Consider the following 25,442-nt stretch of genomic DNA (forward strand, 5'->3'; position numbering starts at 1 on the left):
AATGGGGCAGGAGCTGCTGCTATTTTCTGTTTGAGCCACATTCCGATCCAAATGCTTAGTGTCCTGCATCTCTTAAGCTGGAAGGGGTGAGTCATCATCCAGTTCTTAGGTGGCAGGCGTAAAACATGGCTGTCAATATTCCCCGCCCCCGTGTCCCCAGCAGACAGTCTCCTATGATTCCAGCAAGACCCAGGCTCAGACTGAAAATCCCCCCCAACACCCCACCAGACTGCCACACAAGAGGGCACCTAGGTACTGCCCCTCACCTGGCCTAGCACACTTCACTTGACAGCTCAGGAAGCGGAAATTCAGGAATTTGGGAAAGGGTGTGAGTTCACTGGGATAGTCTCCCAATTCCTAACACCACTCTGCCGTCTTTTACTTCGGGGACCTTGGCAGTCACAGAGTCGGAGATGCGGCTGGTTCCAATTCAAATGATTCACACTGTGTTCTCACCAAACCCCTTGGGCCAAGGCCAGCTTGCCAACATTCTTCCCCACCTCCCCACCTTAAAGTCAGTAGGGACTTACTCCAGTCTGGTTATAGGATGTAATTTCCAATGGTCTTCCTCTTCGTCAAAGAAGGATCTATTCATAATTTTACTTTTTTCTTCCAGGGGGATAAAGTTTTCTATAATAAGATGCCTGTAAGAACACACATACATGAGTGAACATAGGTAGAGAAAGAATGCAGATGGAGTACTGGCTACCTGGTCCCATGTGTAGGAGGTCATTAGATAAGAGTCAAGCCACTCAGCAAACATTTACTGGGCAGGCACGATGGGCCCACCATCATACAGAGAGCTGGCATACAGAGATGAATGACACTTGGTGAGGTAATGGTGCAGCCGTCTTAGCTGTGACAGGTCCTGACAGTGGGCTGCCCTAGGACTACAGGGAGGCCACTTCTGCCCGAGGAGAAGCGGCTTGAGAAGGTGAAAAGACTGCAGAAAAGTGACCATGCCTGGGCCGTATCGGAGTGAACGTGTGCTATCTGAAGTGTCTTCTAGAGGGCCACTGGGACTGCCAACCCAGCACATTAACTTCCAAAATACGGAAAACCGATTAGGAATTAAACGGCCTTCTTCTAATCCCATGGGTTGTTGCCCAAGCTAGAAAGCTCTCCGTTCCAATCACTAGGACACAGAGCAAGACTGAGTGGATTTCAGTCCCTTAGAGCACTGAGAATAAAGACCTCTTCCTGAGAAGAGTCTTTGCCTCAGAAGTGCCAGGGAACATGGCAAACAATGAAACTGGAACCCACTGGGTTGTGTCTCTCCATGGTGATAACTGTCCCCTGCCACATCTCTGTATTCAGGCTTTCAAAACCTCAGGACAGAACAATGCCAAAGGGGTGTTAACTGGGAGAGACCCACAACAAACACCACTGAGGTGGAGGTGGAGGTGGAGGGTACTGACCTTGAGAAAGAGGCTGACTCACTGTTTATTCAAAAGATATAAATAAGAGAAATAACAATGAAAATGGCTTCCCTAGGGAAAAAATATTTCAGAGAGATTAAATTTTCTATTCATTTTATTTGACACATGTAAGAAATTGTTTTTCGTGACATATATTGTATTTTTTTCTGATTTTAAAGCTTCTATTTACAGTAGAAAATGTGAAAAATACAATTACATATAATTTCACCATCCAGAGGTAGCTATTATTGATAGTTTGACATATCCTGTTCCGATTTTTTTTTCCTAGGGGTACATACCCAGAAAGAGGGCAGACTCACTTAATTTTAAGGGCTCCTTCCAAATTTAAAACTTGGTCATGAAAAGAATCCCTCTGAAGAGGTCTTTAAAGAAAAACCCCAGGGGTTGGGTGCCTGGGTGGCTCAGCTAAGGTCATGATCTCACTGTTTGTGGGTTCAAGCCCCCCCATCAGGCTCTGTGCTGAAACTCGGAGCCTAGAGCCTGCCTCAGATTCTTTGTCTCCCTCTCTCTCTGCCCTTCCCCCACTCATGCTCTGTCTCTATCTCTCAAAAATAAATAAATGTTAAAAAAATGTTTTTAAAGAAAACAATTCCGTATACAATAACAAAGAAAAAAACAAACTTTGGTATACATTTATCAAAAGAAGTGCAGGGGGGCCTGGGTGGCTCAGTCAGTTAAGCATCTGACTTTGGCTCAGGTCATGAACTCAAGGTTTGTGAGTTCGAGCCCCAGGTAGGGCTCTGTGCGGACAGCTCAGAGCCTGGAGCCTGCTTTGGATTCTGTGTCTCCCTCTCTCTCTGTTCCTTCCCCACTCACACTCTGTCTCTCTCTCTCTCACAAAAAAATTAGGATTAAAACAAAAATTAAAAAAAAAAAAGAAGCACAAAGACTTTTGCACTGAAAACTACAAAACATTCTTAACAGAAAAAGACTATCTTTTTGGGGCGCCTGGGTGGCTCAGTTGGTTAAGCTTTGACTTCGGCTCAGGTCATGATCTCACAGTTCATGAGTTCGAGCCCCACATAGGGCTCTCTAATGTCATAGCAGAGCTCGCTTCGGATCCTCTGCCCCCCTCTCTCTCTGCCCTTCCCTTGCTCACACACATACACACTCTCTCTCTCTCAAAAACAAATAAACATTAAAATTATATTTAAACAGAGAAAATAAAGAAGATCTAAATAAATAAAAAGACATCCCATATTCATGGATCAAAAGACTTAACTGTTAAGATGACAATACTCTCTAAATGGATGTCTAGATTCAACACAATCCCTATCAAAATCCCAGCTGGCTTTTTCACAGAAATTGACAAGCTGATCTTAAAATATATATGGAAATGCAAGAAACCCTGAATAGCCAAAACAATCTTGAAAAAGAACAACAAAGTCGGAGGACAACTTACTACAAAGCTACAGTAATCAAGGCAGCATGGTATTGGCATAAAGACATACAAAAAGATCAATAGAACAATATTGAGAGTTCAGAAATAAACCCTTACATTTATGGTCAACTGATTTTCAACAAGGGTTCAAAGACGCTGAATGAAGACCCTTTCAATAAATGGTGCTAGAGGGGCACCTGGGTGGCTCCGTCAGTTAAGTGTCCAACTCTTGGTTTCAGCTCAGGTCATGATCTCACAGTTTTGTGAATTCAAGCCCCAAGTCGGGCTCTGTGCTGGCAGTGTGGAGCCTGCTTGGGATTCTCTCTCTTTCCCTCTCTCTCTGCCCCTCCCCTGCTCATGCTCCCTCAAAATAAATAAACTTAAAAAAAAAATTATATAAATGGCGCTGGGACAACTGGATATCCACATGCAAAAGAATGCACTTGGAACCCTACTTCAGACTATACACAAAAACTAACTCAAAATGGATCATAGACTTAAATGTAAGACCTAAGACTTTAGGACTCTAAGATGATCCAAGAGAATTGAAAACATAAGTCCACAATAAAACTTGTACACAAATGTTCGTAACAGTAGTATTCCTAATAGCCAAAAGACAGAAACAGTCCAAAGGTCTATCAACTGGTGAATGAAAAACTAAAATGTGATATATTCATACAATATTATTCAACCATAAAAAAGAATGAAATGTTGGTATGTGCTAGAACACGTATGATCCTTAAAAACACTATACCAAGTGAAAGAAGCCAGCCACAAATGGCCACATTAAAAAAACAACAACATGTGGGGCACCTGGGTGGCTCAGTCGGTTAAGCATCCGACGTTGGCTCAGGTCATGATCTCATGGTTCTCGAGTTTGAGCCCTGCATCCAACTCTGTGCTGACAGCTCAGAGCCTAGAGCCTGCTTTGGATTCTGTGTCTCCCTCTCTTTCTGCCCCTCCCCTGTTCACATTGTGTCTCCCCCTCCCCCCTCTCAAAGATAAATAAACATTAAAAAACAACAACGATGACGACAACAACAACAAGAACAACAACAACAACATGAGGTGCCTGGTTGGCTCAGACAGTTAAGCGTCTGACTTTAGCTCAGGTCATGATCTCGCAGCTTGTGAGTTCAAGCCTCACGTCGGGCTCTGTGCTGACAGCTCAGAGCCTGGAGCCTGCTTCAGATTCTGTGTCTCCCTCTCTCTCTGCCCCTCCCCAGCTCACACTCCATCTCTCAAAAATAAATAAATCTTAAAAAAATTAAAAAAAAATTTAAAAAACAAGAACAACAACAAATGGTCACCTTATTCCATTATAAATTTATACACAATGTCCAAAATAGGAAAATGTAGACACAATACCAAAAGTTAAAGCGACAAAAGAAAACACAGATAGATTGGACTACCTCATGATGAGTCTTTTGTGACGCAAACAAAATACCATAAAGAAAATGAAAAGGCAACCCACAGAATGGGCGAAAATACCTGCAAACCACGTATCTGATAAGGGACTTTTGCCAGAATATATAAAGAACTCTTGTAGCTCAATAATAAAAAGACCCAATAAATAACCCAATTTTAACATGGGTGAAGGATTTGAACAGGCTTTTCTCCAAAGAAGATATGCAAATGGCTAGACAGCACATGAAAAGATGTTCTACATGGTTAGTCATTACAGAAATGCAAATCAAAATCACAGAGAGATACTACTTCACACCCATTAGGATGGCTACACTCAGAAAGACAGACAGTGACAAGTGTCAACAAGGATGTGGAGAAATTGGTGGTAGAAATATAAAACGATGCAGCCATTCAAAACAGTCTGGCAGTTCCTCCAACAGTTAAACACAGAGTTACTGTACGACATAAACAATTCCACTCCTAGGTAAATATCTCAGAGAGATGAAAACATGTCCATACAAAAACTTGTCCATGAATGTTCACAGCAGCAGCATCCATAATAGCCAAAGAAGGGAAAGAGCCCAAATGTCCATCAACTGATAAATGAAATGTGTGTATATTCATACTACCCATTACCATTCAGCCATAAAAAAGAAGGAAGTCCTGACATGTTACATTCAAGGATGATCCTTGAAAACATGTTAAGTGAAAGAAACCAGTCACAAAAGGCCACATATTATAGGATTCCATTCATATGAAATGTCCAGAATAGACAAATTTATAAGATAGTAGATGCGTAGGTACTTAGGGCTAGGGTGGGGGAGGCAGGTAATAAGGAATGACTGCTGATACAGGGTTTCCTTGGGGAGAAAGGGGGACACAAAAATGTTCTGAAATCAGACTGTGATGATGGCTTTACAATCCTGTAGACTTATATACTTTTTTTTTTTTTTTTTTAAGTAGGCTTCGCGTCCAGCACAGAGCCCAACATGGGGCTTGAACTCACAACCCTGAGACCAATATCTGAGCTAAGATCGAGAGTCAGATGCTTAACCAACTGATCCACCCAGGCACCCCGACTTGTATACTTTAAAAAACATTTTTTTTAATGTTTATTTTTGAGAGAGAGACAGACAGAATGCAAGTGGGGGAGGGGTAGAGAGAGGGAGACACAGAATCTGAAGCAGGCTCCAGGCTCTGAGCTGTCAGCACAGAGCCTGACACAGGTCTCGAACTCACAAATGGTAAGCTCATGACCTGAGCCAAAGTCAGACGCTTAACCGACTGAGCCACCCAGGTGCCCCCGGACTTGTATACTTTAAATAGGTGAACTGTATGGTATGTAAATTACATCTCAATAAAGCATTTTTAAAAATAGCATTGTGGGGGCACCTGGGTGGCTCAGTCGGTTAAGCGTCTGACTCTCTCTTTCGGTTCAGGTCATGATCTCATGGTTTTGTGAGTTTGAGCCCCATGGTGGGCTCTGTGCTGACAGTGCAGAGCCTGCTTGGGATTCTCTCTCTCCCTCTCTCTTGCCCCTGCCCCTCTCACGCTGTCACTGTTTCTCTCAAAATAAATAAATAAATAACTTTTTAAAAAATTTAAAATAGCATTGTGATCATATATGTAAGTATGCAGGAGTGAGATAACATGAGGTTAACATTACATGAGGTTTTAGAATATTTCGATGAAAAGATAAATGAAAAAAGGTTGTTTATCGATGAATCTGGGTGGTGGGTATTCATTATACCATTCAGAAAATTCTAGTTAATAAAAGATCCCTTCTTGTCAACAGAGGCTGGAGCCTTTAAAAGCTTCAAGAAGTAGGGTGGAAGGAAACCTGGAGATCATCTGGTGAAGTCATTCACTTAACAGATGGGATTCAGAGACAAAGTGACTTTCTCAAGAATAAACAGAAAACAGACAAGGTGGCAGGAGATGATCTAGAGAGAAGTAGGCAGGGGCCCCGTCCTCAGAGACATGTTTCGTACTGAACAAGCAACCACCCGGCAAATGGCTGGGGGTGCCACGAAAGGCCCAGAACTTACTTGAGTTTCAGCTCCCTGGTGAGCTCATTCTGAGTCTGCTCCAGCTCCTGACGCTCCTTGATGTGCTCTTCTTGGAGGTCATGGATCTCTGCCTTCACCGCCTGAAGCTTGGAGAACAGCTGGAAGCGAGGCGAGAGGCCGGTGAGGAGGGCAGCCCTCCAGACAACAGAGTTCTTCCCTACCCGCTCCCCACCGCCAAGTCTCAAGACACCTCTGCCCGGCCTCGTTCCTTTATACCTTCTTGAGTTTTTTGGTCTTGATGTCCACCTCTTGCTGCAATGAGCTGTATGTCTCTTTAAGTTCCAAGGTCTCCTCATCTCGACTTTCCATCTGTTGCTGGATTTCTCTTTCTCGACGTTTCTGAGCAACATCACAAAATTCATCAGCTTGCCTAGAGACAATGTCTGTACAAGAACACAGGGCTGGGGGGCTCCAGATCAGAGTCTCCCGCTAGGAAGGGGCTAAGCACCTCGTTTCCACCCCTTCTGAAGAATCTAATACAAGAGACATTTTCTCTGTAGCGTTAATGCACCGTATCCCACCCCCTTCTCCTCAAAAAGGAATGAAAAGTCACCTGCTCTGCGATTTCCTGCCGTTTCTGCTCCAGGATTTTCTGCTGTTCATTTGTGTGATCTACTATATTTTTCCCTCCAACAAGCAGCTTACTCTCCATGGCCTGAGTGAGAGAAAAAGTAGAATCCACCTCGTGACTGATCTCCCTCAGAACATATCTCCTCCTGGGGAAGCCTGTAAAACATAACGAGCTCAGGACTGAGCCAAAGGGGTGAACTCTGGGGGAACACAGGCTGTGCTCGGCAGTGTCCTTACTATCACCGCTGTGGAGCTTTACCTTAGAAACACTGAAGATGTAGCTTCCCCAGGCGTACAGGAATTTCAGCTTTCTTTGAAAAAAAAAATTTTTTTTTTTTTGGCTTGTATGGACCAAGCATTGACCCTACCTAAAACATATTGAGTACCTCCTACGTGCTAGGTACTGGGGATGCAACTGAATACAAATCACAAGGCTAAAGAGTTCACTGAGGGCCGCGGACAAGTAAGCAGGCTCTTACCCTATGGAGTCAGACGCCATCATGAGGAAAACACAATAATAATGGGAGAGGCACATGGGAGGGAGAGAATTCAGGCTTTTGGAGGGAGTCAAGAAAAGCTTCCTGTCTCAAGAGCGCTGAGGTAAAAATAGGAATTAGCTAAGAAAACAAAAATGTTATGTGTGTGAGAGGGTAGGGTAGGGAGTACTGATACGTGAAGTTGGCAAAGCAACTACGGGTCAGTTCAAAAACCTCAAAGACTAAACTTGATCCTGCAAAGCACACAAATCATACTGACTGTTCTTTAAGCATAACGTTACACAGTCAGATTTGTGTTTTAGAAACATTCTTCCCCTACCACAGGAAGGGTGACTGGAAAAGGACAGACCTGGTGGAGGGAGACCAGAACAGGAGGCTGTTTTGAGGATCTAGGCCTGGGCTAGGGCAGCAGTGGTGGGAGAGAACAAAGAGGATGATGGGTCCAAGAGAGCTGATGGCACAGGACTCAGAGGCCTTGGGACTGACTGGGCCTTAAGGGAGAACGAGGGACAGCCAGCAGGGACAACTCCTAGGGCTCTGGCTTGACTGAGAAAAGGTAGGCAGGAATAGGCTCTGGGTGGCCGTGGGCATCTCCGGAAATGTCCAGTAGGCAGAGACATTAGGCTTGGATGTTAGACAGCTCTGGGCTGGCTATACAGATAGGACACCCTGAGCATTTAGATGGTACCTGAAGCCATGGGAATGATTTGCTCCTGAAAAGCATGGAATCCACAAACTCCACAACCTTGTTTTAAAGAAACTTATGAACATTAATGACAGCCATCTTTCAGTGAGCCCTTGAGCCTGTTTGGAAGTGACTGGACTGGATTATCAACCATCCCCTTGCCACACACACACACACACACACACACACACACACACACACTCCTTCCAGCTCTAAAGTACTTTTGTCCTATGATTTTACAGCATCTAGAGATCTCAAGAGACAGAAGTAATACCATTCTGCCATAAACAAAATGTGACCTTGAGGTTATATTGAGTCTTGCCACATTTGGCCTCTGAGAGTCGCCCAAATAACCCAAGTTGCTTAGAGCGTCTAGGTGTTCCTGGGCTTGGTTAATAGATGTGATCCTAAAACCCAGCATGCAAACCAAACACAGGCACACCCTGTTAACACTTCAAGTGCAGGAGTGAAGAGGCATGAAGTGGCATTTGTAGTGAAGGAACCCACAGGACAAGGTGACCTTCTATTTGTGTTGTATAGGACTCCATGTTCATATCAGGTCTTGAAAGCTCTAGAAAAGACCTCTGCTTCTGAAGTAAAACAGAACCCAGCTCTGTGAAATGGCTACTGTGAAGCCACAGATAAAGCATGGCTTCATATAGCGATGGGGAAAGGAGAGGAGAGGAAGAGGTCACTGTCATTTTTAAATTAATAAACAAGGATACATTTGAGAGTTGAAACCAGATTTTGCGTGAATTCACTAAGAAAGAACCCAACACCTCAGAGCAGTTCTGGCTTGTGGTCAGGCAATGGTCGTCAGATTGCCAGGGTTAGCTCTGTCCCCTCCTCTGCCATTAAAGCCCCATGGCAGCCCAGAGTCCAGCCCATTGGCACCAGAAAGAAAATGCACAGGAGTCCCCGCGTTCTAGAATGCTACTTGGCCAGTGACTCACAGAGGTTGGAGGTTGAGGGAAGGGGCTGACTACAAGGGCATAAGGAACTGTTCTGTATCTTGTGTCACAAGGTCACTGCATATTAAAGCCACAATGAGATACCATTTTATATACACCAGACATACAAAAATTAAAAGTTGGGGAGTCACAGTGCCGGTAAGGATGAGGCACAACCAAAGCTCATAATGTGCTGGCAGAAGCTTCAATTCACATGGCCACCTCCGAGAACAATTTGTGATTATCTAGTAAAATTAGGACTGCACATACCCAAGGACCTAATGGCGCCAGATAAGAAATTCTTGCTCATACACGTTCTCCTGGAGCCAAGTACAAAAACATTTGTGGCAAAAAATGGAAACAACCCACTATCAGGAGAATGGAATACCACATGATTCTCAGAGCGGTAATAATGAACGAATCACAGCTCCAGGCATCAATATGGACAAATCTCATTACGTAAGGTTGAGCAAGTAAAAGCAAATTGCAGCCGTGAGATTCCATTCATGTAAAGGTAAAAAATTATGTGAAACCGAAACTATTTTTTTAGACATATATACATAAATGGGAAAACTATAAAGAAAAGTAAGGAAATAATAAACACCAAACCTAAGACAATGCTTACCTCTGGGGGAGGGGGACACGAAGAACTCGTAAAGATGCAGGTTATGTTCTATTTCTCACACTGCGGGGCAGGGAGGGGGGCATGGGCGTCGGTTTTATTGCTGGTTTCTATACCCTGCACATATATAAAAATTATTCTTCCTATGCATTCAATATTTCGTGTTTTAAATTTGAAGAAATTGTTTTTATTTCAGTTCCACAAATCCTTACTGGACACCGGACACCGGAAGCTGTTGGGAACATAAAACTGAAAGGGACATGATCCCTCATCTCATTTTTTTGGCGAAAACAGAACACACTGAAAGAGGAAAGGGCCTCAGGGAGGGTCCGGTACCTTGATTTTGGCGCCCAGCATCTCAGCCGCATCCTTCTCCCGTCGCAGGTCCTCCATTTTTTTCTCCTTCTCCTTCAGCAGCCTCATCTTCTCCTCTGCAACCAAGCTGTGGTCCTCTACAATGGCCCGCTTCTCAATCTCCAGTTTTTCTTGCTGTTCCCGCCAGTAATCATCCTTATCATCCCCTTCCTCCTCACCCTCTTCTCCCTCCTCCTCCTCCTCTTCCCCACCCCCACCACTGCCACCACCTTCCCTCCGCTTCTCTCGCCTCTTCCTTCTGCCAATGGACCGTTTTTCCAGCTGGGCCTTGAGCCGAGCAATCTCTTCCTGGAATTCTCGAAGGAGGGCATCTTTAGGGTCCTCGTTGACCCTTGGCTTGTTCTTAATGTTTTTGGCACGGTTGGCGTATCTCAGAGTGGTCAGAGTCTCTTCTACGTTGTACGAGGCAGGTCCCACGTTGGCCACCATTACAGTTTTAGCATTGCCACCAAGAGAATCTTGGAGGAGCCTGGTAAGCTTTGAGTCCCGATACGGAATGTGAGTGCTCTTGCCGTCTACCAGGGCAGAGATGACATTACCTAAGGCTGAAAGGGACAGGTTGATCTTGGTCGCTTCCTTCAATCTTTCTCCTTGTGCACCAGTCTTGGCTTGCCGTTCGCTGCCAGCAAGATCCACAAGGTTCAATTTCCCTACACGGATATGGTTTTCTCCATCAAGGCCCACTTCGCTGCATTCAATGGTGATGACAAAAATTGCATGAGAGCGTGAACTGTGCTCGTTCATGTTGGTAGCACCGACAGAGCGGTTCTGGTTCCCCACATTCATCACGTGCTCTATTTCCTTCACGCTCTTGGTGACGAAGGAAGACAGGTCTTTCACATACACTCCAGTGTCAGGCCTCTCTTTGAGCTCAAGCCTTTTGGTCTGATCCTTTGAGAGCAGATCTCGGATCTCCTCCTGATAGATCTCCAGGTAAGAAGCCCGGACCAAGTACTGTTGATTCTGAGATCGAGAGATATGGGTGAAGATATGATCAAAGGAGTTAGGGATGACCCCTCTTTTCTCAGGGTCACCACGGACTCCTTCCATCGTGTACGTTTTCCCAGTCCCGGTTTGTCCATAGGCAAAAATCGTCCCATTGAAACCCTGCAGGACAGAGTCCACGAGTGGTCGGAACGTCTCATCATAGAGTTCAAACTGCTTGGCATTCCAGTCATAGACTGCGTCGAAGGTGAAGGTCTTGGGCATTTCATGGGCCACTCCTTTGGGGTTCTTCACTGATACCTGCCCCAGCTTCACGTCCACATCCACCACCTTATCATATGAAGCCGCCTTTTCCTTGCCATTCATGGGCCGACAGCGAACCACCACCCTGACAGACTCTGAGCTTTTTAGCTTTGACATGATGAACTCTGGCCAGGTCAACCCCTGAGGGCTATGAATCCAAAATGTCTCAGGAGGCTAAGGTCCTAGAAAAAAAAAGCAAAAATAAGTAAGGACAGTACAGTTGTCACCAGGGGCTGCTCAACAGCACCTGACACACCCACATCACCTTTGTCTTACCAAGCTTCTGATGGCTACATTAAATGACTTGAAGGGGTGCCTGGGTGGCTCAGTAGGCTCAGGTCATGATCTCATGGTTCGTGGGTCCGAGCCCCATGTCAGGCTCTGTGCCGATAGCTCAGAGCCTGGAAACTGCATCAGATTTTGTGTCTCCCTCTCTCTCTGTCTCTCTCTGCCCCTCTTCCACTCATGCTCTGTCTCTCTCTTTCTCAAGAATAAACAAACATTAAAAAAAATTTTTTTAGGGGCGTCTGGGTGGCTCAGTCGGTTGAGCATCCAACTTCGGCTCAAGTCATGATCTCGTGGTCTGTGAGTTCAAGCCCCGCGTCGGGCTCTGTGCTGACAGCGCAGAGCCTGGAGCCTGCTTCAGATTCTGTCTCCCTCATTCTCTGTCCCTCCCCTACTCATACTATGTTTCTCTCTCTCTGTCAAAAATAAACATTAAAAAGATTTTTTTTTATTTTTTTGATGACTTGAATGCACACTGTAGTTCTTCTTCACCAGGTCTTAACGAGCTGCAGTGGTAAAGGAAAAACTTTAGTCCACCAGTAGTGTGCACAAGCTTGTCCTCCCTCCACCTGGCACTTTATCTCAGACTACAGGTTGTGGCAGCTCAAAACCTTTTCAAAGCCTGGATGATCTTCCATTCTGAAGAACTACTATGGCATCTACAGAGAGCAATTTGGAACCATCTAGCAGTACCTTCTGATGTAGCACTTGTATTTCTAAGAATTTATCCCACAGATACAAGGATATTCATTGTGGCATCATTTGTGGTAGCGGCAGACTACAGCTACAGACTGCCTGGGACCGCCCATCAAGAAGGGGCTGATTAAATAAATTAAACATATATAATAGTATATACAGGGGAATCCTATGCAGTTACTGAGAAGAATGTGCTAATCTAAATGTAACCCTATACTAAGATGTGCTGCTAACTGAAAACAGGAGATGGGAAACAGTGTGTACAGAATGGTTAACACTGTGTAAGCATGGGGGTACGTGGATGCATGTTTATGTTTGATAGGCAAAACAATATTATTAGAAGTATGCACATAAAAGCGGTGACCACAACAACAAAGTGGTAACAGTGGCAGCCTCAGCAGGGGGACTGTGGGCCTAGAGGACTCTCAGGTCAAGAGCGAGAAAAAACTTCACTGTGCACTTGTTTGTGCTGTTTGAATTTCCCATCTCGTGCCCATAATTCTCTTCCACCCTAAAATCATAAACTATGGCTTGTGCAAAATGTATTCAAACAGAGAAAGCACTTATTCAATCAACAAACTTAATACAATCTGAATGCAAATAAGAAAATAGGTGTTAAGAATGTTTTTTAGGGGCGCCTGGGTGGCTTGGTCGGTTAAGCATCCGACTTCGGCTCGGGTCATGATCTCGCGGTCCGTTAGTTCGAGCCCCGCGTCGGGCTCTGTGCTGACCGCTCAGAACCTGCAGCCTGTTTCAGATTCTGTGTCTCCCTCTCTCTCTGCCCCTCCCCTGTTCATGCTCTGTCTCTCTCTGTCTCAAAAATAAATAAACGTTAAAAAAAAAAAAAAAGAATGTTTTTTAAGTAACTTCATCTTGTGGTGCCAGAAAACTCGGGGAACAAGAGAAAGGATGATTAAGTGGGTCCTCTGGGAAGGGGAAGAGAGCAAACAGATCAGAGTAAAGAGGTATGTATGAGGACCTCAAATTCCCAAAAACCTTGGTGTGGGTTTTTGGGGTTTTTTTAATAGGTAATTCTCATGCTTCTTGATTCAAATCGCTCTTCAGTGACAAGTCCCTTCGCCTCACGTGTTCTCTAGCCACCCAAGTCCCTGCCCACACAGCAAGTATTATTAGCTTTTTAATCTTCCTGAGCCAGTTTATGCATAGCAAGCAAATATGTTTAATACATACTTACCCTCCCCCCCCCCCCTTTTTTAAGTTTCTTTATTCAAGCAAATCTCCACACCCAACGTGGGGCCTGAAGATCAAGAGTCACGCGCTCCTCTAACTGAGCCGGCCAGGCGCCCACTTGCCCCCTTCCTTTTTAACACAAGCATAGAAGGTTATACACAGGAACAACAGTGTCCAGCACCTTGCCTTCCTCAATAACAACATAACTTGGAGTCTGTTCGCTCAGTAGACACAGAGTTGCCTTATTCCTTATGACAGCAGCAAAATATCCCACCGTACGGCAGCTTAAGTTCTAGTATTAAGCTGTTTCTGGTATTATTGTGAAAAAACTGGAACCACATCCTTGCATGTGTGAGCAAGTATAGCTCTAAGTTAAATTTCTAGGTGTGCACCTGCCGGCTCACAGGATATATGCATTTGTAATATTAATAGACACTTAGAACAGTGATAACAATTTCTTTTTAGTTGTGAGAATGACCTATTCCCTGCCAACAAAGGAGTGGCAGAATGTGAAGCAGTGACGGGCCATTCTAGGCAAATGTGCTGCAGGTTAATAGAGAGTCAACGTGTTCCCCCACTAAGCTTTTATAAAAGATTCTTCTGCTGCTAAGCACACGGGAACACGAAAATTTACTTTTCATACTTCTCTAGTTGTTAGATGTAATAAAATAATGTCTAGAATGAAGAACCAGAAAACCTCTTACCCTCTCTGAACCCATTTTCTGTAAAATTGGTAAAAGAGGGATAATGCTCCTTCCTGGTGGATGATCGTGACACTAGGCGGTACTTACAAAGGTGGAAGCACTTTATGAACTAACATAAAGCGGAATTAAAATTAACTAATACAGATTCATCCAAAACCTTTGTCAAACGATCATTCCAGAGATGACTAGTGAGCCCTAATTTTTATTCTCTTGTTCAGTTTTATAGTTATCACCCTGAAAAAAATCAGATTAAACTGAGATCAAAATACTCAATCCATGTTCAATTAGAAGTGAAGCTCCAGCCATTTAAAGAAAAACATGTAGACAGCCCCTCGTTCATCACTTTCTATACGCTATTACAATTTTGTCTGATGATAAGAAAGAACTAGACGTTAGAATGGCCGGTCTGTTCTCCCTTTCTTTTCCAGGGCAATGGCCCCCAAGCTACCACTGCAGCTGATCCTTTGCCTGTCTCTACCTCCATGTCAGCAGAGACCTGCAAAAGTCAGGGGCCAAGCTCAAACCCCAAGCCCCTGAGCCTCCCATGGGGAGGCCTCTGCTGCAGCACATGAGATGGTTTAGACAAGATCCCATAGACTTGGAGTAAGAAACGTAAGGGAGGGAGGCTGGCCGGCTCAGTGGGAGGAGCATGTGGCTCTGGATCTCGGGGTCATGAGTTTGAGCCCCATGTTGGGTGGAGAGTACTTAAATAAATAAAACTCAAAAAAAAAAAAAAAAAAGGAAAGAAAGAAAAGGGACGGCTGGGTGGCTCAGTCGGTTAAGCGTCCGACTTCGGCCCAAGTCATGATTTCACAGTTCATGGGTTCAGCCCCACGTCAGGCTCTGTGCTGACAGCTCGGAGCCTGGAGCCTGCTTCGGATTCTGTGTCTCCCTCTCTCTCTGCCCCTCCCCTGCTCATGCTCTGCCTCTCTCTCTCTCTCTCTCTCTCTCTCTCTCTCTCTCAAAAATAAATATTAAAAAAAATTTTTTTAATAAAATAAAATAAAAAATTTTTAAAGGAAACATAAGGGGGGTAAGAGGAGAATGGGTCAGAGGAGAGACCAATTTTTCTGCATTACAGAAGAGGCAGAGCTGTCCAGCTTTTACCTATCAAAACAAGGTGGCCCCGAGCCTGTTTAAAAAAATGAAAAGGTCCACCGCAGGGTGACCGTATATTTTTTGCGCTCTTCCAAACGATAAAAACAAAGGAACGATAATGACCTACAATCATGCTTAAAATGTTTCAAAAAGAAGGAATTCCCAAAGCCCGAGTCCTCTTAATTAAATCTCAACTCAGAACACAGAATAATACCATTTCTTTGCTGAGCTCGCTGAGCTCGACTGCACGAGTCACGTATTGTTGCCATACTGTTTCAGGAAGATGGGCTAATTTAATTTCCTGCCACCAGGGCTTAAAAACTTGCTCTGGGTCCTCCTCAGAGGAGAGGGTTTTCTTGGAAGGATGCCCTGACGCTCTTTCTTTGCTTTATTACCTTCCTTACTCTTCTTCTAGGCGGTCTAATTGCAGTGATAAATCTTTAAAGGAACTCAGCATTGCCAGGAAAGAAGCAACCACAGGTCAGCAGCTCGTCACCTTCATCCTGAATAGCTTTTCTGTTAGAACTGATCATTCCGACGTTAACAACCACCATCTGAATGGCCACTACCCACGAAAAGCTGAGTTTCTTCCTAACTTCACCACTTTTGTCCGCTGAGGAAGTCAGTTACGCATTTCTCATGGCGGTCACACGCTTCCAGATCATTCTCCAGCTCTTATACTTGGGTGAATGCACCCTCATCTTTGCTGGTTGTCACGGATTCTTACCTCAAATTCTAGAAGTAAGTGTGGGTTGGATTCTCACTAACTATTGGCTTCCTATAGAGATTCTAGGACAGAGGTCTCAAACTGGTTACATCCTTCTACCTGAAGCATTTTATTTGGTCCATTTTATTTGTTTAAATAAAAAAAAAAAGCCTCAGCAATTCCACTTCTATTTATGTGTATGTCCTAGTGAAAAACCTTTGAATGTGTACACAAGGAAACATGGACAAGGATGCTTCCTGCAGCATGTTAAAATAGAAAAGCTGGAAACAACCTAAACCAGGGGAATTGAAAAATAGCATATGGTGTAATCATATCATACACACTATACTATTCAGTAGGAAAAAGGAACACATTAGAGCAGGGGTTAGCAAGCTCTAGCCCAGGGGCCAAATCCGGCCTACATCCTGTTTTTGTAAATAAAATTTTATTGGAACATAGCCATACCTCCTCTGTTTACACATTACCTATGGCTGCATTAGCTATAAAATATCAGAGTTGAGTAGCTGTAACAGAGACAGTCTGGCTCAGAAAACCTAAAATATTTACTGCCTGAACTTTTACGGAAAAGTCTGCCAAGCCTGAATTAGACTTATATATGTTTACATGGATAAATACACGGGCTGAGTGAAAAAGCAAGTACAGAGTGATAATTATGATTAAAAATTTATACAACAACAAAAAATTTATAAAATAATATGGTGCTCATAGAGCTGCATTTGTAAGTATTAAAAAATGGGATGGAAAGATATACAACAATTTATGATAGCAGCTGCCCAAACTGGGCAGGGTGAGAGGTGGAGAATGGGATTAAAACTGGGAAGGACATTTTGGAGCGTCTGGGTGGCTCAGTCAATTGAGCGTCCGACTCTTGATTTCTGCTCAGGTCATGATCCCAGGGTCGTGGGGTCAGCCCCACAGAGGGCTCTGCTTGGAGCATGGAGCCTGCTTGGGATTCTCTTTCTCTCTCTCTCTCTCTCTCTCTCTCTCTGTCTCTGTCTCTGTCTCTGTCTCTGTCTCTGTCTCTCTCTCCCCTTCTGCCCCTTTCTCCTGCTCATGCGCTCATTCTCTCTAAAATTGAAAAAAAAATTTAAATAATGGGAAGGATATTTCAATTTTATCTGTAATATTTTATCATTCCTCTTAAAAAAATAGAACAGGGTGGGGTGCCTGGCTGGCTCAGTTGGTGGAGCATGCGACTCTTGATCTAAGGGTGATGAGTTCAAGCCCCACATTGGGAGGTGAGTTTACTTCAAACAAAAAACAAAATAAAACAAACAAACAAAAACCCCAGGGAAATGAGGCTTGAAGAAAATAAGAGAAAATGTTAACTGCTGTCAATCCTGATTGTTTCCCATATTATTCTCTGAATATGTAAAAATTTGTTTTCTCAAAACAAACAAACAAACAAAAAAAACCCCCACCAACTTCACATTAAAAAACAAACAAACCAGGTTTGGGGCACCTGAATGGCTCAGTCAGTTAAGCATGCAACTCCTGACTTCAGCTTAGGTCACGATCTCATGGTTGTGAGATCGGGCCTGTGTCGGGCTCTGCACTGATGGTGTGGAGCCTGCTTGGGATTCTCTCCCTCTCTCTCTGCCCCTCCCTCCCCTACCCCACCCTCCCACTCATGTGCACACTTGCACACACATGCTCACACTCTCTCTCTCTCAAAGTAAATAAACTTAAGTTTCTTTAATAATAAAAAATAAAAATAAATTAAAAAAAAAAAACAGGTTTTCTGCTTCTCTTGAAGAATAGGAATATCTGACAGCCCTTAGCCCATGACCCAAATGGTAGCAATGGGAACTGAGAAAACACCTGCCACTTTGGAGAGCCCAGCCTCTCCAATCTGCCCCAACCCTGCTCTCTACAGTCACACCCAGCATGCTTTGCCCATTTGTATTTCCTGCCTAGCTCCTATAGGCATCTCTGTCTATAACCAAATTCACGTATACATGATCTGATTAAGAAAGGCCTGGGGGCACCTGGGTGGCTCAGTTGGTTGAGCGTCCAACTTCAGTTCAGGTCATGATCTCACAGTTTGTGAGTTCGAGCCCCACGTCGGGCTCTGTGCTGACAGCTCAGAGCCTGGAGCCTGCTTCGGATTCTGTGTCTCCCTCTCTCTCTGCCCCTCCCCCATTCATGCTCTGTCTCTCTCTGTCCCAAAAATAAATAAACATTAAAAAAAAAAAATTAAAAAAAAAAAAACCTTTAAAAAAAAAAGTCCTGCCATGCAAGTCTTTTTTTTTTTTTTAAGAGGAGGTTTTCTTTAGACCTTTATCTTTTTAAATTGTTTTTAAATGTTTAATTTTGAAAGAGAGAGAGACAGAATGTGAGTGGGGGAGTGGCAAAGAGAGAAGGAGACACAGAATCCGAAGCAGGTTCCAGGCTCTGAGCTGTCATCACAGAGACCAACGCGGGGCTTGAACACACAGACTGCGAGATCATAACCTAAGCCAAAGTTGGATGCTTAACCGACTGAGCCACCAGGTGCCCCTAGACCTTTATCTTTTTTTTTTTTTTTAATGTTTTCATTCATTTTTGAGAGGGAGAGAGTGCCCAAGCAGGGTAGCAGAAGAAAGTGAGGGAGACAGAGGATCTGAAGTGGGCTCTGCGCTGAGAATGGAGAGCCCCATGCAGGGCTCGAACTCACGAACCGAGAGATCATGACCTGAGCCGAAGTCAGATGGTTAACCAACTGAGCCACCCAGGCTCCCCTAATCAATCTTTTTAAATGACACTTACCAAGGGTCTGTAATGGCATGGAAAATGCTTATCACAAATGAAAAAGCAGTTTACAAAACTGAACCCATGCAATCACAATTATATAAAAATAAGTCCCATCAAAACATCAATAGTGATCTATTCTTTAGTGAGCATGTGGTATCTTCAAAGTGGAAAAAAATAAAGGTCTGACAATTTACCAGAAACAGCCCTGCAAGGCGGAGCAATCTGCAGGTGTACAGAGTGCATGCTAATGCATCTTTAATCAATGCATTCCAATGCAGTGTCCTCTAAGATCAGACCAGGCAACCACCTGCCAACCGCCCTGGCCTGGAGTTCAAGGACTCAGAGGATCTGAAAGGCAGCTGAAGCCACAGATCACGTGGGCCATCTGAGAAACACTGCAACTCTCGGGCAAGAAGATAAAGCAGCTCCCTATTAACCAGGCTTAAGCCAACTCCCTGTGCAAGTTTCTCTCAGGGGAAGTGGCTGTTTTCTACTCTGTATCTACCTCATCACCATCAACACTACTCTCACAACCAGCGCTGTTTTGAAGTATCAGAGAGCAAGCCCAATTCTGGGTCTCCCATTAATGGGAGTTACACAATTTTTGAAACAAGATTATTCATCTCTTGTTGAAAAATAACATCACTGAGGAACTTTTTAAAGGACATTGGGGGGTGCCTGGGTGACTCAGTCAGTTAAGCATCGAACTCTTGATTTTGGCTCAGGTCATGATCTCACAGTTTGTGACATGAGCCCTGAGTCAGGCTCTCCGCTGACAGCACAGAGCCTGTTTGGGATTCATTCTCTCCCACTTTCTCTCTGCCCCTCCCCTGTGCTCACATGCATGTGCAAGTTCTCTTTCTCCCCCTCTAAAAAAAAAAAAAAAAAAAAATGTTTAAACATGTTTAAAAATGTTTAAAAGGACATTGGATTTGGGGCACCTGGGTGGCTCAGTTGGTTGAAAGCCAGACTTCAGCTCAGGTCATGATCTCGCAGTTCACGAGTTTGAGCCTCATGTCAGGCTCTATGCTGTCAGCTCAGAGCCTGGAGCCTGCTTTGGACTCTGTGTCTCCCTCTCTCTCTGCCCCTCCCTAGCTCACGCTCTGTCTGTCTGTCTCTCTCTCTCTCTCAAAAATTAAAAAAAAAAAAAAAAAAAAAAAAAAAACTTAAAAAAAAATAACATTGGATTTGTGTTGAGGGAACAGTTCTATATATGCTTATATGTGCATAAAATACATTTTAAGGGATGTTCATGAGCCAGATAACAACACTGGCTGCCTATAAGGAAAGAGCTATACGGCGTGGGGTAAGAGCAGGAGGGAGACTTTGCATGTATACCCTTTAGACCTCTTGGGTTTTGACTAGTGGGAATATACTGTGTGGTCAGAAAAATAAAATTAGGGGAAAAAGGAGATGGAAAAATTTTGTGAAATTAATTAGTAAAGTAATATCCAATTGTTAAAACTCATTATTTTCTTCCTTTCATCTACCCAGTTTTACTGACCACCATGAATATAAGGTAGTAAAAATGTTTTGGGGTGCCTGGCTGGCTCAGTCAGTGGAGCATGTGACTCTTGATCTCAGGGTCGTGGGTCTGAGAGCCAGGCTGGGCGTCAAGATGGAAGGAAGGAAAGAAGAGAGGCAGGAAGGGAAAGGCAATGTTTTAACTGATGAACAAAGGGCCCTAGGAGTAAAAATACTTATCTCAACTTTATGGTGAAGTGTCTAAAAGAGCTTCCATGAGGTCTACAGTACTAGACTCTTTAACATTCTAATGTCATTGTAGCAAGTCATGTAGTCTCCGCCCTAAAGGCATTTAGACCAAAGGTTAATAAAATACAGTCTGTTGTTATTACAGGTACTGTTTATAACCACATAATTGTGTGAATTGTCTAAAAACTTTCAAGCTGTCCCTTACAGTATGTATAAGAGCCACAGCATCTCAAACTGGCACAGATTATTTGCTAACAGTTGAGTAATCAATATCTTGAATCAATCAATCCATTGAAGTGTAATAGTCAAAACGTAACACTCCCTTCAAACAGCAACTCCATTTCTTGGAATTATTTTAAGGATCTAATTAAGGACATCAATCCCTGAATATATATGCAAGATGCACACACGTTTATATTTATTACAGTACCACCTATAACCACCTAACTACTCATCGGTAAACATCTCTACAATGGGAAATTATGCAGTCATTAAGAATGGCAATAAACCTCTAAGTATTTACTTCTAGGAAGATATTCGTGACATTTGGCTGAGTGAAAAAAAAAAAAAGCAGACTACCAAAGAGAAGAGCTACTGTGACGTGATTTATGTTTACATGTGTACACGCACATGTACAGAAAAAGATGTGAGGGAAACAGGGTAAAGTCATGGTTAAAAACATGAGCTTTATTATTTTTTTTAAGTTTATTTATCTATTTTGAGAGAGACAGAGATGGTGCAAGTTGGGGAGGGGCAGAGAAAGAGGAAGAGAGAGAATCCCAAGCAGGCTCTGCGCTAAAAGCATGAGCTTTAGCGTCCAACAGGTCAGGGTTTTAATTTCTGCACTGCCACTTAGCTACAAAATCTTGACAAAGTTACCTAAGTCATAGTTTCTTACATAAAATGCAGTTAATAACACATACCTTAAAGAACTGTTCTAAGGATCAAATAAACCAATAAATTAATGCTCAGTGCTTAGCCTAGTGCAAGATTAGTAAAGTTAATTTACTCTGGGACTGAGCTTGCAAGTGATTTTTTTTTTTTTTTTTTGCTTCCTTTGGCCTTTTTGACAGCTGCATATATTTTGTTTCTTATAATCAAGAAGGGGGATGGCAATGGAGCTATTGTTTCCTTGGAGGGAAAAAGTCTAGCAACTTGATTTCAGATTGTTTTAGGAAGATAGGCTACTTATCTGGAAAGAAACCTACAAAGGTTACATACAAGAACCCCGAACAAATAAATTCCTGCCCTGAATTCAAACTGGCACCATGCATGCCCTGTCATTTGATAACCCAAACAGGCAGACAAAGAAAGCATTTATTTAGAGGGAAAAAGTGAGAAAGAAATCCTTTCTTTTTTTAATCCAGTTGTGAAACATTCAGAAAATACATTCATAAAAATATAGTCAAATCTAGAGGCTACTTCTTATTAGGATCAGTGTAGGTCTGAGGTTTTGTCATATTCGACACTTGCAATTCACAGTATATCAAGAGCTTAACGTATATTCCTCTTCTAATCCTCAACATCACCTTATGAGGAAAAGGTATTAGCCTCATTTTAAAAATAAGGATGGGAGGTTCAGAGAAATTAATTTGCCCAAGGTCTCAGAGCAATTAAGTGGAACAATCAGGATTCAAAACTAGGCTTATCTTATTTAAAGGCCTACCTATAAACTTATTCTTAATACACACATATATATGCATATGTACATGTGTATATCAATATATGCATAGATTAAAACAATTCAGGTTGTACAGTAATGAGCAAGTAATCTTCCCCTGACCCCTGGGGAAATACTCAATGCATACCTAAGCATTAATGTATCTGTATTGCTCGCCCATCTTTTTTTTTTTTTTTTTTTTTTAACTCAAGTGGAAGTATACGACGTACTGTTCTCCATCTTACTTTATAGATCCTGGAAGCAATTTCTGCACTACCACCACCCCCCTCCTTCAAACAGCTGCCTAGACGTCACGGTGTGGTTGATGGGGCGCCTGGCTGGCTCAGTCAGTAGAGCATGTGACTCTTGATCTCAGGGTCATGAGTTCCAGCCCCAAGTTGAGTGTAGACTTTACTTAAAAAAATAAATAAATAAAATAAATTTTTAAGGTGTTTGATTATTCCACTACCGGGACGTCTTCTCATGGTTCCTGGTCTTTTGCTACTGCAAACGATGCCGTAGTGAATATCCTGAACATACACCGTTAGCTACAGGTAGGAGTAATTAGCAGGATCCATTCCTAGAGCTGTAAAAGCTATGCAGGTTCCTTTTTGACAGAGGGCGCCATCTACCCCCTCCCCAGGCTGTCTCACTAATCCCCCCACCGCCAGTGCACCCTGTTGCCCACACCAGCCCAACACACAGAACTTACACTCTGAACCACCACTAGACTATGAAGCCAGAACAGCCTTCCTTCCAGGAACTTCTCATTCCAAGTACTCATCCAGGAAAGAAATGAAGTTGTTTCTCTGCTAAAAATGTATACACTCTGGGGCGCCTGGGTGGCTCAGTCGGATAAGCGTCCAACTTCGGTTCAGGTCATGATCTCGCAGTCCGTGAGTTCAAGCCCCATGTCGGGCTCTGTGCTGACAGCTCAGAGCCTGCAGCCTGTTTCAGATTCTGTGTCTCCCTCTCTCTGACCCTCCCCTGTTCATGCTCTGTCTCTCTCTGTCTCAAAAATAAATAAACGTTTAAAAAAATTAAAAAAATAAATAAAAATAAAAATGTATACACTCTTTTGATGTAAGACAGTTAAATCAACCAAATATAACATTTGGTGCTTGATGGGGGCCCTTTTTGGATCTTGAGCCAAATGAACCAACTATTACAAAATGTATGAGACAATCGAGCAAATTTGCACACCAGATATTAGGTGGTTAAAGAATTATCGTTACCTTTTTTTAGGTGTGAAAATGGTGCTCTTTAGAAAAAGTTCTTACTTTAGGCGTACACATAAAAGCGTTTTCAGATAAAGTTACGTACTGTGTGCCAGAGTGGGGTGGGGTGCACGGGAGGTTGTAGGTAGAACAGAAGTGCCGTGTGCTGATAACTGCTGGAAGTGGGTAATGGGTTCATGGTTCATTATATTAGTCTATTTTTATGTACGCTTGACATTTTCCAAAATGGAAAAAAAAAAATGCCCTCTGACCAATGGCTTTTTTTCTTTTTCTACTTTTAAGAAATTTTTTAATTGTGGTAAAAAAAAACCCTACACTTATATACAAAATGTACCCTCTGAACCACTTTTAAGTGTACAATCCAGTGCCAACTACATCCACATTGTAACAGAGCTCTAGAACTTTTTCATCGTGCCAAACTGAAACTCTATACCTATCAAGCAGAAACTCCCCATTTCCCCCTTTCCCCAGCCCCTGCAAACCACCACTCTGCCTCTGCGTTGTGGCATGTGACAAGATCACCTTGTTTTTTTGAGGCTAAATAATATCCTATTGTGTGTATATGCCACATTTTCTTTATCCTCTGGTCTGTCCAGGGACGTTTGGGCAACTCCCACCTCTTGGCAATTGTGAGTAATGCTGTAGTGAACATGGGTGTGCGCAATGACTTTTCTTTTTTTAACAATTTTATTTTCTGTTTATTTTATTTGAAGTTTATTTGTTGAGAGAGAGAGAGAGAGAGAAAGAGAGAGGAGAGAGAGAGGAGAGAGAGAATCCCAAGCAGGCTCCACACTGCCAGCACGGAGCCCCATGTGGGGCTCGAACTCACGAGTTAGGAGATCATGACCTGGGCCAAAATCAAGAGTCAGAGGCTTAACTGACTGAGCCACCCAAGCGCCCCTCAGTGACGTTTCATTTTAATCAGACTGCCATTCAGCTGGGTAGAGAGCCAGAGCAAAATCTACATTTAAAAGAGGGAAGTGGCCTGGAGTAATGAAAAGAGACATTCAGGTACACGTGAGATTGAAACCCAGTGCTACCATTCCTAGCTCTGGAACCCGGCACAAGTTCCTTCTGAGGCTATTTGCTTGTCTGTGAAATGGGAAGACCACCAATACCCTGCCACATGGAGTTGTCTGAGCATCAGAGGAGACAAGCATTACGGGGCCTGGCCCACAGGAGGTGCTTCTGCCCTGACCCAATCTGGAGGAGAAAAGCCCTGAGCAGGGGAGAGGGCAGTAACATGGCACACCAGGTTAATAAGTGGCAAAATACGCAGAAACCAGGTCTGCCTGGCTCCAAAGTTCATGGCCTTTTTCCTACACCAGCCCTAAATATAAGTCATCTGATTGTCTCTTCACAATTTTTACCATTTCCATGAACCACCTGTACTATTATTTACTCAAGGTTTTTCTTTAAATCTACTTTCTTCTAACACAAAGAAACTTTGTATCACTAGCATGAATAGAAAATCAGTATCACTTACTATACACAGAAGGTAACTATGAAAATAAATATAAGGACACACAACAACGTCACTAAATTCTAGCTAGATACTATGGCTTACCTAAGGGCTGACGGTCTGATCTCTCGTGGTTAGAAAACCAACTTAGCAAGTGTTAAGAAACAGACAGGAAGCACACAAATGTTATCCTTGACATAGCCAGAAGAAAGTTTAAAAGGGAATAACGCTAACAACCTCATCCTAATCCATGTCATTCAATATAATTTTGGATGCTGTATTGAGTGCGACCTAAAATCTTCTCCTGTTCTACCTGGTTTAACGCTGCAGAATCTAACCCCATCTAGATCCCCCCAAATCAGAATCCCATGTATTGAGACTTCTGATGATTTGCGTGTATACTCATGTTGGAGAAGCTCACCCTACATGTGCCACCTCTATAGCAAACAGTTCCCAAAGCTGATGAAGCAGAATCTCCCATAAATCATAGAACTTATTTCAGTAATTGATGAGTTAAATGTTTTTTAAAAATCCCTCTCCAAAAGTCCAGTTGTCATGGTGCACTGTCCAATTCCACAATGATACGTTTGCTCTCATAGTGAGAGCTCGTGCAGTGCACAAACCTGATAATGTATGTACAGTATTTCCAGTCAATGTCACCAGCCAACAGCCTGCTCAGGGAATGGAGGGTT

At 43.2% G+C, this 25,442-nt stretch overlaps 1 protein-coding gene across 3 annotated transcripts in view; it reads right to left on the reverse strand.

The window, feature by feature from the left end:
- The window catches only part of KIF3B (kinesin family member 3B), a 41,175-nt gene that overhangs the window by 6,940 nt on the left and 8,793 nt on the right, over nucleotides 1-25,442 (reverse strand). The window contains exons 1-6 of one of the 3 annotated variants that reach the window (XM_040447367.1): nucleotides 15,670-15,789; nucleotides 9,957-11,425; nucleotides 6,850-6,951; nucleotides 6,513-6,635; nucleotides 6,276-6,394; nucleotides 531-644 (exon numbers count right to left, since the gene is read on the reverse strand). In XM_040447367.1, the coding sequence (XP_040303301.1) occupies nucleotides 531-644; nucleotides 6,276-6,394; nucleotides 6,513-6,635; nucleotides 6,850-6,951; nucleotides 9,957-11,360 (1,862 nt within the window). In that variant the 5' untranslated portion in view covers nucleotides 11,361-11,425; nucleotides 15,670-15,789. Of the gene's footprint in view, nucleotides 1-530; nucleotides 645-6,275; nucleotides 6,395-6,512; nucleotides 6,636-6,849; nucleotides 6,952-9,956; nucleotides 11,426-15,669; nucleotides 15,790-25,442 lie in introns of those variants that run through there. The other 2 variants (XM_040447365.1, XM_040447366.1) reach the window with 2 other exon arrangements.

This window comes from Herpailurus yagouaroundi, unplaced genomic scaffold (genome assembly GCF_014898765.1).
Source record: "Herpailurus yagouaroundi ecotype Mexico unplaced genomic scaffold, PumYag 196, whole genome shotgun sequence".
Classification (NCBI taxonomy): domain Eukaryota; kingdom Metazoa; phylum Chordata; class Mammalia; order Carnivora; family Felidae; genus Herpailurus; species Herpailurus yagouaroundi.